This window comes from Serinus canaria, chromosome 3 (assembly GCF_022539315.1).
Source record: "Serinus canaria isolate serCan28SL12 chromosome 3, serCan2020, whole genome shotgun sequence".
NCBI classification, from domain to species: Eukaryota; Metazoa; Chordata; class Aves; order Passeriformes; family Fringillidae; genus Serinus; species Serinus canaria.
The window spans coordinates 8,582,828-8,595,523 of record NC_066316.1 but is presented as its reverse complement, the minus strand read 5'-3'; the positions used below and the strand labels follow the sequence as shown (position 1 = coordinate 8,595,523).

Below are 12,696 nucleotides of genomic sequence, written 5' to 3'. Positions count from 1 at the left end.
TTCCTGTTTTTGCGGCAGGAATTTTGCCTTCTTGGGAAGCCGGTGCCTACCGGGCTGTGGATGGGCGCTTCAAAGCGCAGCAGCCCAGCTGAGGGGGCGGCTTGGATAACATTCGGCATTTACATTGTTCCTGCTCGCCTTCAGGGGAAAAAAAAAAAAATAAAGCGGCTGTGCCCCCCTCCTTCCATGAATCACCACCAAGTTTAGCATTCCGGAACTCTGTTTTGGAAAATCTCTATTTGCCTGCATATTTTTAGTAGGGGGGAGGTTTGGGTTTGCATCCTTCCCAGGTAGATTTTTGTCAGTTTGCCGGGCTCCGGAGAGGCGTATCCTGCTTTGTGAGCCTGGTCATCAACCGGCAGATAAATATAAGCACGGAACAGTCATTCCTCCCACCCTTCCCACTCCCTCATGCCACAGCTCCCACATTCCCCAGCACACCCACGCTCCCCAGCAGCCCCTGGAGCTGCAGGGAGGAGCAGCACGCGTGGACCTGCCCCGAGGGGCTGCCCCCCACCTCTGCAGCACACGGGAGCTTGGCGATGTCGGGACAGGCTGTTTCGAGCCCCAACGCCAATTATTGCCACTCTCCTCTAATGCAAAGGCATCGCTCTTCCCAGATATGTCTGCGCTGGGGGGATACTCACACACCAAAAACTTTTTCCAAAGGCACCAGGGTCACTAGGAAAGCAAGAGCACTGGCGAGGGCTTTGCTGCCCACCGGCTCTTATTTCCTCCTTGCCTGCTTTTCTCTGTGACCAGGGAAAAAGTCCTGAAGTGCTAAAAGGAGATGTGCCAAGAGGAACATGGAAAAGAATTCATGCATTTGCCTGGTGCTGAGCAGAAGTTTCCCTCAACCCCCAGCAAGCCGTTCCTGTTGGCAAGAGAGCAAAAGGGAGTGAGAGTTTTCCTTGCAAAGAAGAAAAGTGCATGTTTTTTTCCTTTTAAGAATAAATCTTGATTCTCAGTGGGGCAGTGGATGTCAAAAATGTGGCTGCTGTCAGTACTGAAAGCAGCTCTGGCTGCAGCCCATCCCCAAGACACCCTTTAATGTTGCAGGAGCTGTCAGAGAGGCAGAGGCTAGAGAGGCTTCCCTCCTGCTCCCAGGGGTTTGGATCCAACAGGGATCTTCCCAGGTGATCTCACCATGTAAAATCTGAAAAGATTCAGAAAATCAGTCTGGGAAGGAGAGCCCAGTAAAGCAATGTCCCCTTAGGTCAGCCTGAGAAATAGCACTGCTGCTATTGCCTGGGGCAGGGGGCAAGAGCTGTCTGAGATGTGTTCTGCGACCATGGGAAGCTTCATGCTGACTCCTCCATGAAACAGGGAAAGTGCAACCTCAGGTCTGACCCACACATGGACATCTCAGCCCAGCTCCCAGGCTCATTGCCATAGAGCTGCAGCACTTTGGCATGCACACAGGCTTAGTTGGCTTTCTAAAAATGATTTGTCCTGGTACAAAAGTTGAAATATTTGACTTATATAAGACCAAGGGAATGGAAATGTTGAAGCAGCAGAGAACCACCACTGCATCACTTTTATTAATCAATGGAAAAGGGAAATGTAAGCTTTCTAACAGGGCATTAAGAGCTGTTTCTCTTGTGGCAGGGCTCTACAGCCTGTGAGTTTCCAGCCCAGCACCCTACAATGCTGTGATGAGAGGCAGGACTGAGCCTGCCAGGGACAGAGCTCTGAATTTATACCAGGGTTATTTATAGAGGCAGCTGGCACTGGCAGCTCTCTGGGGACACCAGCATGGTCTTCTGCAAAGGGGCTGCTGGAGATGCAGTAAGAGAGTGGGAATGTGCTGGAGCAACACCAAACCACCAGCCAAGACTCCAAAAAAAGCTTCAGGGAGTACCCAAGAGCCAGGTCTCAGGGGCATTTCAGTGCTCTGCTCCAGTTAAACCCCGTGGGCTGCAGCACCACTCCCACACTGATCCCAGCATTCAGCAGCTGGTGAAAGTATTGTTGAATCATCTATGTTGAAAAAGACCTCTAAGATCACTGAGTCCAACAATTAATCTGCCACTGCCCAGGCCACCACTAAGCCATGTCCCTAAGGGTCACATCACATGGCATGGATTCTGCAGAACCTTCCCACCTCTTCCCTGCTAGCATGCCTTCCCTCAGAGGCTGAAGCAAGTGGTAGATGCCTGCCTGAGGGGTGTTTTACCCAAGGGAGCCATCTCTCCATCATTCATCCTTGTCTCCTTCTTCATCCTCATCAGGAGAATGAGCAGAGGAGGCTCAACCAGGGTGCAACAACCAGCTGGGGTCAGAAGCTCCCAAAGGCAAAACCTGCTGCCAGGTCTTAGGTAAGAGTTAGCAATGATGCATCTGAAATCTGTTTCCAAAGGGCTCCCAAAATGCAATTTGTTCCCACACCTTGCATTCTCAGGAAATAGGTGTAGGGGAAGATGAAGGCTCGTGGAGTCAGAAGGCTGCTGGGGTGAAAGAGGTGTTCACCCCTCCTGGGTCCTTCCTTCAGGACAGAGGTCCCTGCTCCTCCATTTCATGGCTTTCCTGGCCTGCCAGCTCAGGGTTTCATTGCCTGCTTTTGAATTCAGCACTCGGGGCAGGTGGAGCACCAGAGCATGACTTTTAACAGCTGCTGCATTTTAAGCCTTGGACAAGGAAGTGGAGCTGAAATCCTTTGGGCTTTCTCAGACCAAAACCCCCAGATCTGCTACTTCTTTAATTGGGGCTGTGTGTGAAATGATCGCAATTTGCTCATTTGCAATTTTTTTCTTCTTGAGTGGTTTTTCAGTGTTTCCAGGCCTTTTCATTCATTACATCATGTTTTTGTTCTGCAGAAACATGGTGCTGCAGGTGACAAAAAGTTGTTTCTCTTGTCTCCAGCCTGTTTGGAAATCTTTAAATCAAATGAACCTCAGCATGTATGGGGAGACAAACATCAGAGAGGAGAGGCTGAGGACTGGTTCTTCCCACAGAATGAAAATTAATGCAGAAATGCCCAATTTACAGACAGGCAAGATTTACTAATAGAAGTAAAATAATTGGAGGAGGAGAAGGCATTTTTGGCTGCATTTACCAACTCTGAATGAAGGAGAAAAGTCACTTCCCCTCTTACTTCTTCCAAAAGCTCTGGGGAAAAATAGGAAGAAAAGTTTCTCTTTTTTCTTCACTTTAGGTAAAAAATAACCCTGAGGAAATTTAAAAAAAAAAAATTGTGACCAATTTTGACATGAAGAAAGGGAGTGTTGGACCCAGCTGGAGTTACAGCCTGCAGTGGAGCTGTGAGTTCCTGGCACTCTCTCATAGCACCTGCCCCAGGGTGAAGCCAGCAGAGCCACCCCAGGAGCTGCCAAGGCTCTGTGAGCCAAGAGAATTCCTCTTCCCTGACCTGACCTGTTGCAGGGCCATAGTGCCTCGAGTTCACTTATGCTTCCCGCTGCCTGACCTCTCCCTGTGGGACAAGCAGATGGTGCTTTCTGCAAGGGAGTGGTTTAGCAAATAAAAAAGAGAAAACTGCTATGGGGTAGTTTTTGGAACCTTCACATTGTGATTTGCCATGGTGGGCTGCTCAGCTCCTGTGAAAACACCTCAGGTATGCATTTGGTTTGCAGGAGAGGGTTGGAATAGAGGAGATGAAGGCAGAGCATCCCTCAGCTCCTTGCAGCTGGACAATGGCAAGAGGCTCCAAAATCCATAAAACCTGACCTCAGGATAAGGGGGATGCTGTGTGTGGTGTACCCCAAATGAATCCTGGGCTTTGTGTTCAGACAAGGCTCATGGTGAGGCAGGGGGCTCTGCCAGTCCCAGGACAGGGCTGCACACTGATCCTCATTGGCTCTGTCCGGGAGTTGCTGTCAGTCCTGTTTGCAGCTGCTAAATCCCATTCATTGCAGGAAGCTGTGAGAGAGCCAGAACAGATTGGGGGACACAGGCACAACCAGCTGGGTGTCCTGGGGGGGTCAGGCACCTGATGTCCTGGTTAGAGGTGCTGGGAGCTGAGCAGAGCCAGCCCAAAGCCCTGCAGCCAAACCTGGATGCCTGGTGTCTTTCCCCCATGCAGTGCCAGGCCAGGAGGGACTGAGCTTCTGGGAAAAACAGGAAAGCAGAATTTCAGTTTGTGTTCACATCCCACAAACTCCAAAACCAATTTGTTGGATGGGAAGTCTGATGAGGCTACCTGCCAGTGTCTACAGCCCCACATCCCAATGGGAGAGAAGGAGACAGCAATGTGGGGCTGGCACTGGGGACCAAGCTCTGCCCTTTTGTGCATCTGGCCCCAAACTAATGCCACCAAAAGAGAAAAAACAGGCATTTGTGCCCCTGCCATGCTCTCCCCATCTGGACCACAGTGCCAATGCCATCCCACACATCCCAGAAGTGGCATCAAGAGGCTTCTGGCATCCACACCAGGAGTCCATTTGTCCCACACCATTTCTCCCCAGGAGAAGTAGTAGATGTGTCATTTTCCTTTCACAGGACACGAGCGGCCTTATCCAAATATAAACAATCTGGGAGTATTTGCTGGCTTATTGTCTGGACAAAAAAGTAAAACAAACAGACCTTAAATCCTTTTCCCCCTGCCACTTCTGGTCTGGAGTCAGGGCCGTAGGCTCCAGAGTTCCCGAAAACATCGCTCATCAGAAATAGCATCCTACTAAACCAGGTGTGGAGGTGGCCCCAGCGAGCCATGCTGCCACCTCCTCCTCCACAAGTCACTGAAAAGCCAGTCAAGAGATCTCTGAATATTTAAAGAGCTGCTGCATGAATAATGGAAACAACCAGCAACCAAGAAAACATGATAGCCTGCAGTATCATGGGGCAGCACTCCCTTGGTAGAGGCCAGGAACAGTGGGCAGATATCTGGGAGCACTCAGACAAATTCAGCTTTCAGCAGCATCAGCAAAAACCAGTCCCTGGGTGAAAAGCTGCCTGAGAATCCATTCCCCCAGCAACAGACACGGGTGAGAACTTTCCTCACCTGATCAGGCAGCAGCACAAAAAATGACACAAAAAGGGGAAAATGCTGCTGTAAACAAAGCAGAAGTGCTTCTCTCCCCTAAAAAAACAGGGCAGGCACAGGGTGTGAAGCCTGGGGAAGCCATTTTGCAGTGAGAGAGTTGTGGCTCAGGAAAAGAGGACACATGGGAGACACAAACCCAAATCCCAGGAGATCCCCTCTTCCTTTGCTCATCCCCTCCCAGCCCACACCTCCCCTTCCCATCAGGGACCACAGCAGGAGATCAAAGTCTGGTTCCAGCGAGTGATGTTTTACAACAGAGCTTTTCTTCCTACCATCCTGTTTTTCACCACCACCAGCTATTTTTCAGGAGATTTTGAGATGTTTCAGACCCCAATCTCCTCTGTGCTGCCCCCAGAAATGCGGCTGAGGCCACCCAAGTAAAAACTCTCCCACCTCTGTGAAGTTGGGGGCCGAGCAGAGGCTTTGTCCCCATGAAACAAAAACAAATGAGAAAGAGAAGCTTCTTTCTCATTTGTTTTTTTGTTAAAAAACAAATGAGAAAGAGAAGCTGAAGGACTAGATTTTCCAAACTACCACACATGCATGGGCACTGCCTGGTTTGTCCTGGAGCACTTTGGGTTTATCCCATGCAGCACTAAAGAGAGAGGAAGGCCAGGAGGAGCTTGGGACACAAAGCAAGGCTGAGATCTGGTTGGAGAAACACTCAATGGTAAAAGATCCTGCGCTGTTCAGGTGGAACCACAAAGCTCCATGAGGAGATGCTGGGACAGGAGAGATGGCTGCTGGTCCCATGGCAGGCGATGGGATGGAGGCAATGGGATGGATGGCTGCTGGTCCCATGGCAGGCGATGGGATGGATGTGATGGCCACTAGTGCCATGAGCATTCTTCCCCTGCAAACAGAGATCCAGACACAGGCTACTTTTCCCCATGGGATTCCTATCTGCTACTGCAGAGAGATAATGGCTGCTATCCCCATATTTTTTTAAATATTGAGTCCCTTGGTCCCTCCTTCCAGGGAAATGCCCTTATCCTTAATAAAGCAGGGAGAGAGGGCTGCTCTGGATGGGTGCATGGCAGAGGCTGCATGGCTGCCTCATCCTCTCCCCACCACCGTTAGGAGCTCTGGTTGATGTGGGCCTGGCTGAGACAATGCAAAGTTTAACAGCTCATGGAGTAATTAAGCAAAGCCTCTCAATACAGCATCACTTATTAGATGCATCCTCCCTAAATTACCAGTAGTTCATGGCACCCTGTAAAATCCTTGTGTAATAGACTTAGAAAACAATGACAGCTGGCATTTGGCCACACAGCTCGATGGCAATTGCAAAGCACTTTGGATGTTCATAAGCCTTTTTTTTAAAAAAAAAAAAAAAAAGAAGGAATCTAAAATATACGTTTCCCCCAATGACTCTGCTCTGGGGTGTATTAAAAGCAGCACCTTGACTCAGCCTGCCACATAAACATCCTGCTGCCCCTGGACAGCCCGATGCTGTCTTCCTCCCAGGATGAGGAGCTGAATAAGAAGTGACAATCACAGCTCCTGCCCGCAGGAAAACAGGAAGCGCCAGAGTTGTACAACCACTCCAAACATTGTCCTACCTGCTCCACTCCTTGGGTGCAATGGGAACTTGCTTTCCCTTCCTTTCCACATTGCATAACTATTTCTGGTCCAGTGCTGCTCAGTCCCAGGATGCTGCTGCGTGGGGCAGTCCCTGCGGCCTTTGGCTTCTCTCTGCCTGCCCAAAGCCAGCCTGGTGCTCCCTGTCCAATGCACAAGGACAAATGTCCACCTTCCAAATCCACTGCTAACAGTGGCGGTGCTGAATGCAAGCACTGGAGGAGATGGAGATGGACTCAGGGTGCTGGGCAGATTGGCTCACCCACATCTCAGGAGTTAGAGTGAAGAAAATCCCAAATCCCACCAGAAGGCAGCTGAGTTGGCCAAATTTGGAAATGACCATAAGACTGAAGGAGATGATCCTTACACATAGGCTCCAGCTCATGCACTGAAGTGCTAAACCTCATCCCTGAGAGTAAGATAGCCCTGTGGGTGGGTGATGGGGTGTGTGCCCCACCCTCAAAGCAAGCTGGGCAGCCAAGGTTCTCCACAGGCACAGAGAGGAGCTCTGGGAACCCAGAGATATGATGGAGAAGAGGCCACTTGAAGAAACCCCAGTTTATTCACAAATACCCACTCCCACCCTTGACTTTTTGGGTTGATTTCAAGGAATCCTTTTCCACTCAGTGCAATGCATCCCCAGCCAGCAGACTGGCAGCCCTGCTCTCAGGACCATCCCTCCCAAAGACCAGAGAATTTCCATGTTACATGATGCTCTGGGAGCAGGGAACTTTATTCCTTCTCCAACTGCTCCCACATTTCTGCTGAGAGATGGGCACGAATTTGCTTGCAAAACACAGATGTCAAATGCAAGTTTCCAAACAAGAAGAGGGATAAGAAGGTTTCCTCTCCGGTCTTCCTTTCCTCGCAGTGTAAAAACATCCCTTGCCAAATGAGGCAGTGTTTGCCATCACTTTGCAAAGTTCACATTCCCACAAGGCAGGCATGAGGAGGAACAAGGGGGGGAACCCTCACATCAGTGCCCACGGGTCATGGTCACACAAGACAATACTTTGCAAAATTTGGAAGCGGGAGGAATGTGGGAAGGCTGAAGAGGAGGATGTTTATTAACCTATATCTCCAAAGGGTTTGCGTCCTGTGAGGAGAAACAGGGAGCCCAAGGCAATGTTGTTCAAGATACTAGTGGGAAAAAATCTGGAAATCCTTATTCAGGCAATCCTACTGCTGGTGTAGAAAAAAAGAAAATGGCTTTTTCTCACATTGATGGCAGTGAGGGTTTTCCTAAATTATGGGAAACTTCACATGAATTCCCCAACTAATTCCCTTGTGCAATTACATTAAATAGTAGGATGTGAATGCATTTCCACACCTGACTCAGCCTCTGTGCCCAAAAAGGCTGCTGGCTCCCTACAAGCATAGAGCAGGAAGCCTTTCAGTACAAGAACTGCAGTCTCAGCCTTGCTGGCTGTTGATAAGTGGTGAATGGAAGGCAAACAGGGGAAGCCCAGCAGTGAGTTTCGGTAAGTGTCTACAGACACTTGAGAAAACTTAAAAAAAAAAAAAAATTCAAAAGAAATCCCAGGGGGCAAGAAAAAAAAATTAAAAATCACCATTTAAATGGCAGATAAAAGTTAGAAAAAGAGAGATGAAACCCTGATGTAACTTGTGAAGGTCAGTTTCCTTGCAATGGAAAGTAAAGGGGGTTTTCCACTATTTCTTCCTGCCCCCCCAACAAAGAATGCCTCTTTGCTTTCACTTTATGACTGTAAAATAAAAATCAGCTGCATTTCTCCCTACCCATTGCAGCTGTTCGCTGGGGCTGTGGTTGGGACAGTCCCTGCCGAAATGTACAAGCAAATTGCAGCAATTCACACCCGCCCCGAACATCCCCAGCTCTGGCTGTACCAGGATTCTCCCACACTTAGTTGCAGTGTCTGGCCACAAGACCTGCAGGAAACATCTCCTGGTTTTAGAAAGGCGTTAAAAGGCACAAACGTGGTCAAAGCAGCTGCGAGGCTGATCAGCGAAGCCGCAGCGGGGACGGGCGGGCAGAGCCCGCGTCCCTCGCCTCCCCCAGCGGCGGGCAGGGCAGGGCAGGACAGGGCAGGCCTTCGTCGGACACAGAGCACCCTCTGCTGGGAAAGCCTCGAAGGAGAGCAAGTCCTCCGTGGCACAGCCCTGACGAACTCCTGACAGGAGGGTTTCCATCCCACAGGGGGGCTCCTGGGCGAAAGGAAAGAGCAGCGCGTCTCGCTGCCGGCATGGGAGCTCACGCCCTTGTTTCGTACCGTGAGGCCCCGGCACTGCCCGCCGTAAACAGCTGAAGGACACAAACAGTTCAGCACTTCCAGGCCGTGGCTCATCGTGGACCTGCCACATGACGCTGGCTGTACCCTGTCACCTCCCCTGCCTCAGCTGCTGGCTTCAAAGAACCCCAGCAGCACCGAGGCAGGAGCCGTGGCCCAGCCCTTGCTTGCTCAGCCTCATTCCCAGTCCACATCCCGGTTGCTCCCCACAGCACCATTCCCCAGTAGAGCCTCCCTCCCTCGGTGCCAAAAGCAGCGGAGAACAGGCAGTGTCAGGGGACCCGGGACATCTTTGCACAGAGTGGGGATGCAGGGCCTGTTCCTCACAGCGCTGCCACCTGGCATGGCACAGACTCTGGATAACAAGGCAGATTCTGCCTCAAAATCTCCGGCTGTGCGCGCAGGCAGGCGGCACCTGCTGTGCCTCAGGCCATTTCCCTGAGCCGAGCCGAGCCGCTGCCCAAACAGTACTTTAACCCAGCTCCGGCTGGGTGTGTTTAAATAAACACACGAGGTTCCCCGACACCCTTCCGTCGGGTCCCGAGCTGCTCAGCAGCGCTCGGCACCCAGCACACCCCAGAAATGCGCTTCCTTCCCCGCCTCGGCCTCTCGGCCGCGCTGGCCCTCGCCGCCTTCTTCGGCTGGAGGCTGCTGCTCCAGAGCCCGGCCCGCAGGCACGGAGGTAAGGCCTGGCCGCCGGGTTCTGCATGTCCGGCAGCCTTTCTGTGCCGTGGGGGAAGTGCCCTGGAGATTCTTCCAGAGGGTATAGGTGGGCAAATGCCTACAGGGCAGAAAACACCCTTGGCATAGTGTTTGAGGACCGCCCCCCCTTGCTTTGCGGCCCTGCAGCTTTATGTTCTTAGTGGGGTCATTGATTTCAGGTGTGGTGGGGAAAACAGGTGTCAGGCTGCTGGAGGTAACTCCCAAAACTTGTTAGGAAAGCTTTGATTGTTTTGTTGTGAAATGCTGTTGGGAAGGCAGGAGGGAGCAGGGCTGTTGGTGATTATTGCATTTCTTGCCTAAAAAAATGCATCCTTCTCCTCCAGTTCCCATCATTCTAGGGTAAAGTTATCACTAGATTTTGCAGACATTGTCATTCTGGGGCTGGGTGAGTCAAAGACCAGCTCGGGATAGCTTCAGGCATCACTGTGTTCCTGATGTCCTCTGCCTAATTTTAAATGTGCTTCTCTGCTTTTAACTTGCTGCACTGTACAAGAGCCTCCTCAAATATTTAACTTCCCAAGGACCCAGAACAAACCATCAAACTGCCTCCCCAGGGCTGCCAGATGCCTGCACTGAGCAGATGAGGCAGGTGTGCTGCTGCTAAAGAAAATAAACTAACAAGGCAGGCATTAATCCTCCACATTCGAACCCACTCTGGCCTTTTCACATCAAAAATAAGAAGACAAAAAAGCAAAGCTGGAATTTGAGAAATTAAACTCACTCTCATAGAGTCTTTGTATTTGCTTTTGCTTTTTATATTTGCTTTGCTGTCATCTCACTTCTCTTTGCTTTTTGCCTTTTATTTGCTTTTGCCTTTTTATCTACAAGAGAAAAAAATTACATATGGGAGTGATGAAAGAAATGATGTCATTTGGGTCCCTAATTCACCCCAAGCCATTCAGAATAATCCCTTACTCACTTATACTTGGTAGCTGATCTTAACCTATTAACAGATGCAAAAGGGTTTGCAGGACATCATGTATTTGTAGCCACAAACCAGTTTACTACTGCCTGGTCTCTCAAAATATTTTTTACTCTTTGGTAAATTCACCTCTGTGATGTTCAGCTGCAAGCAAGGAGTTAAAAGCAAAAATTATGATTTAGTGGATAACTGGGCCCGCAGAATAAATCTGTGATTGAGATCAGTCCTCAAGCATGGCGATTTGGGGAAAGGGGAGTCTGGGTGTCCATAATCTCACATGTTCATGGGTACACAAACCCATTTCCCAATAAAGCCAAGCTCTTTGCCAGACAGGGCTGGTCTCCCCTCTCCTACCTATTTAATCCACTCTGAATCCTTTCCACACTGGAATAACTGGAGAAGAGCCTGCAACAGCACTGTATGCTCCGGGTCTGACTCAGGGCACTGTGTTCTTTCCTCACCCCCATCTCCAAATGCTGTTTCCCAGGTGACCTGGCCCCCAGGGCAGAGGAGGGCTTCACTTTGACACTGGACACCTTCCTTCACGTCCAGCAGCTCAGGAAGAGGAGACTGAGAGCTTTCTGCAGCCGAGCAGGCAAAGTCACCGCACTGCCGAGCAGCCAGGATGAGAGAGCCTCCCTCCCCCCGAGCCTGAGGGTGAACACCAAGCTGGACCTCCTGTACTGCCAAGTGCCATCAGCAGGGGTGGAGGAATGGCATCAGCTTTTGGAGAAGCTAGAGGAGGAAAATGTGACACTGCCAGTGCCGCTCCCGTACCGCCAGCTACACTCTAAGGAGACACGGCTGAGCAAGTTCAACCAGACAGAGAGAAAGGCCATGCTGAAGTCTTACACCAAAGTGCTCTTTGTCAGGGACCCTTTCCACAGGCTGATCGCCACGTTCCTGCAAGGCATGGGTATCAGCCCGTCCTTCAGCAGCTTCGTCCAGGAAGTCCTGGACAGCGGAATGCACAATGGCAGTGCGGCGTGGAAACCACTGGTCAGCCTGTGCTGGCCCTGCCTTGTGCAGTACGACTACGTGGTGATGTTTGGCTTCCTCAGGCAGGAGCTGGGCCACCTGCTGCACCGGGCTGGGCTGCCTGCAGGCAGCCTCCTCCCCGAGCTCACCGACAGCCAGGTGCAGTGGACCTACAGGTGGTTGTCAGAGCAGATGTTCAGCGAGCTGTCTGCCCAACAGAAGCGGCGGCTGTCTCATTTCTACCGCTGGGACCTTGCTGCTTTCCCATTTTCTAGCAGTTTCCTGTCAGACCGTCCCAGCACCACAGAGACCTGGCAGAAATAGCCCAAACAGAGGAACTGTTTCAGGGAGCATTAATCCATAGGCAAGTGCTTTAAGATACTGACAGGTCTTTGCTTCACAGCTGCTTGCAGTAAGGTTTTCCATGTCATAGTCCAAAAGACTTGTCAGAGAGCTGAGACACACCACTCCCAGGGACAGGGGATCCAGATGGTTGAATTGTTTAAACTCAACAAGAGCAGGCACTAGGAAAACTTGTGGCACTGGACTTAGAAGACTGGATGAACTGAATTGTGATGGGATAAACCCAGCAGTTTGGGGTAGGGTGGGTTGGACCTGCTGCAAACCACTGTAGCATCACACCTGCTGTGCCTGCACTGATATTTCCTTCTCTGGGCTCCACGTTGGGCTAAGAGGTTTGGCAATGGCTTCTTCCTGACAGATCTTCCTACTCAGATACAAGAAGTGCTTCCAGAGGATCATGTCACCTAGAGGCTGAGATACGACACACAGTAGCACACCCTGCTGGGGAACCACTGGCAATATTCCAGATCTTTTCATGCTCAGGGAAGGTCAGGCCCAGCCCATCATTTGGTCTGTTCTGTTCTATGTGAACTGTTCCTGTTTCACAGCCTCATCTCCTAGGTGTGTGCGTAAAGTGGGCCCTGGGGATGGGACCCAATGATTGCTCCATTCACAGGTTTTGAGTTTGGCTCCCCTCCTTCCACGGCTGACTCCAATGGGCCAAGGCCAGTGCTCAGCTCGGTGCACAAGCTCTGAGACAAGAAGTGTCAGTGTTGACCAGGTACACAGCACCAGACAGACTGCCTCCCACCAGTGTCAGCAACTGGTGGGCCCTGTGGAGGTGGCTGGAAGCATCAGAATGCATCACTGTGCTGCTATGGAAAACAGGATGTGGCTACTACAGGCTGGCAGAGAAGCACAAG

General features: G+C 50.8%; 1 protein-coding gene across 1 annotated transcript; it reads left to right on the top strand.

Annotated features, from left to right (window-relative positions):
• Nucleotides 1-9,340: 9,340 nt before the first annotated feature.
• On the top strand, nt 9,341-11,794 carry LOC127059441 (carbohydrate sulfotransferase 8-like). Its single transcript, XM_050972884.1, has 2 exons — nt 9,341-9,529; nt 10,980-11,794. Exons 1-2 carry the CDS (start codon nt 9,430-9,432, stop codon nt 11,792-11,794), a joined length of 915 nt encoding a protein of 304 aa, XP_050828841.1. The 5' UTR covers nt 9,341-9,429.
• Nucleotides 11,795-12,696: the final 902 nt, after the last annotated feature.

What these genes read in the sequence shown, in the direction of transcription:
- LOC127059441 (XM_050972884.1), top strand. Translation starts at nt 9,430, where the DNA reads ATGCGCTTCCTTCCCCGCCTCGGCCTCTCGGCCGCGCTGGCCCTCGCC. An exon ending in CCCGGCCCGCAGGCACGGAG is followed by an intron (nt 9,530 to 10,979) that starts GTAAGGCCTGGC and finishes GCTGTTTCCCAG; the next exon opens with GTGACCTGGCCCCCAGGGCA.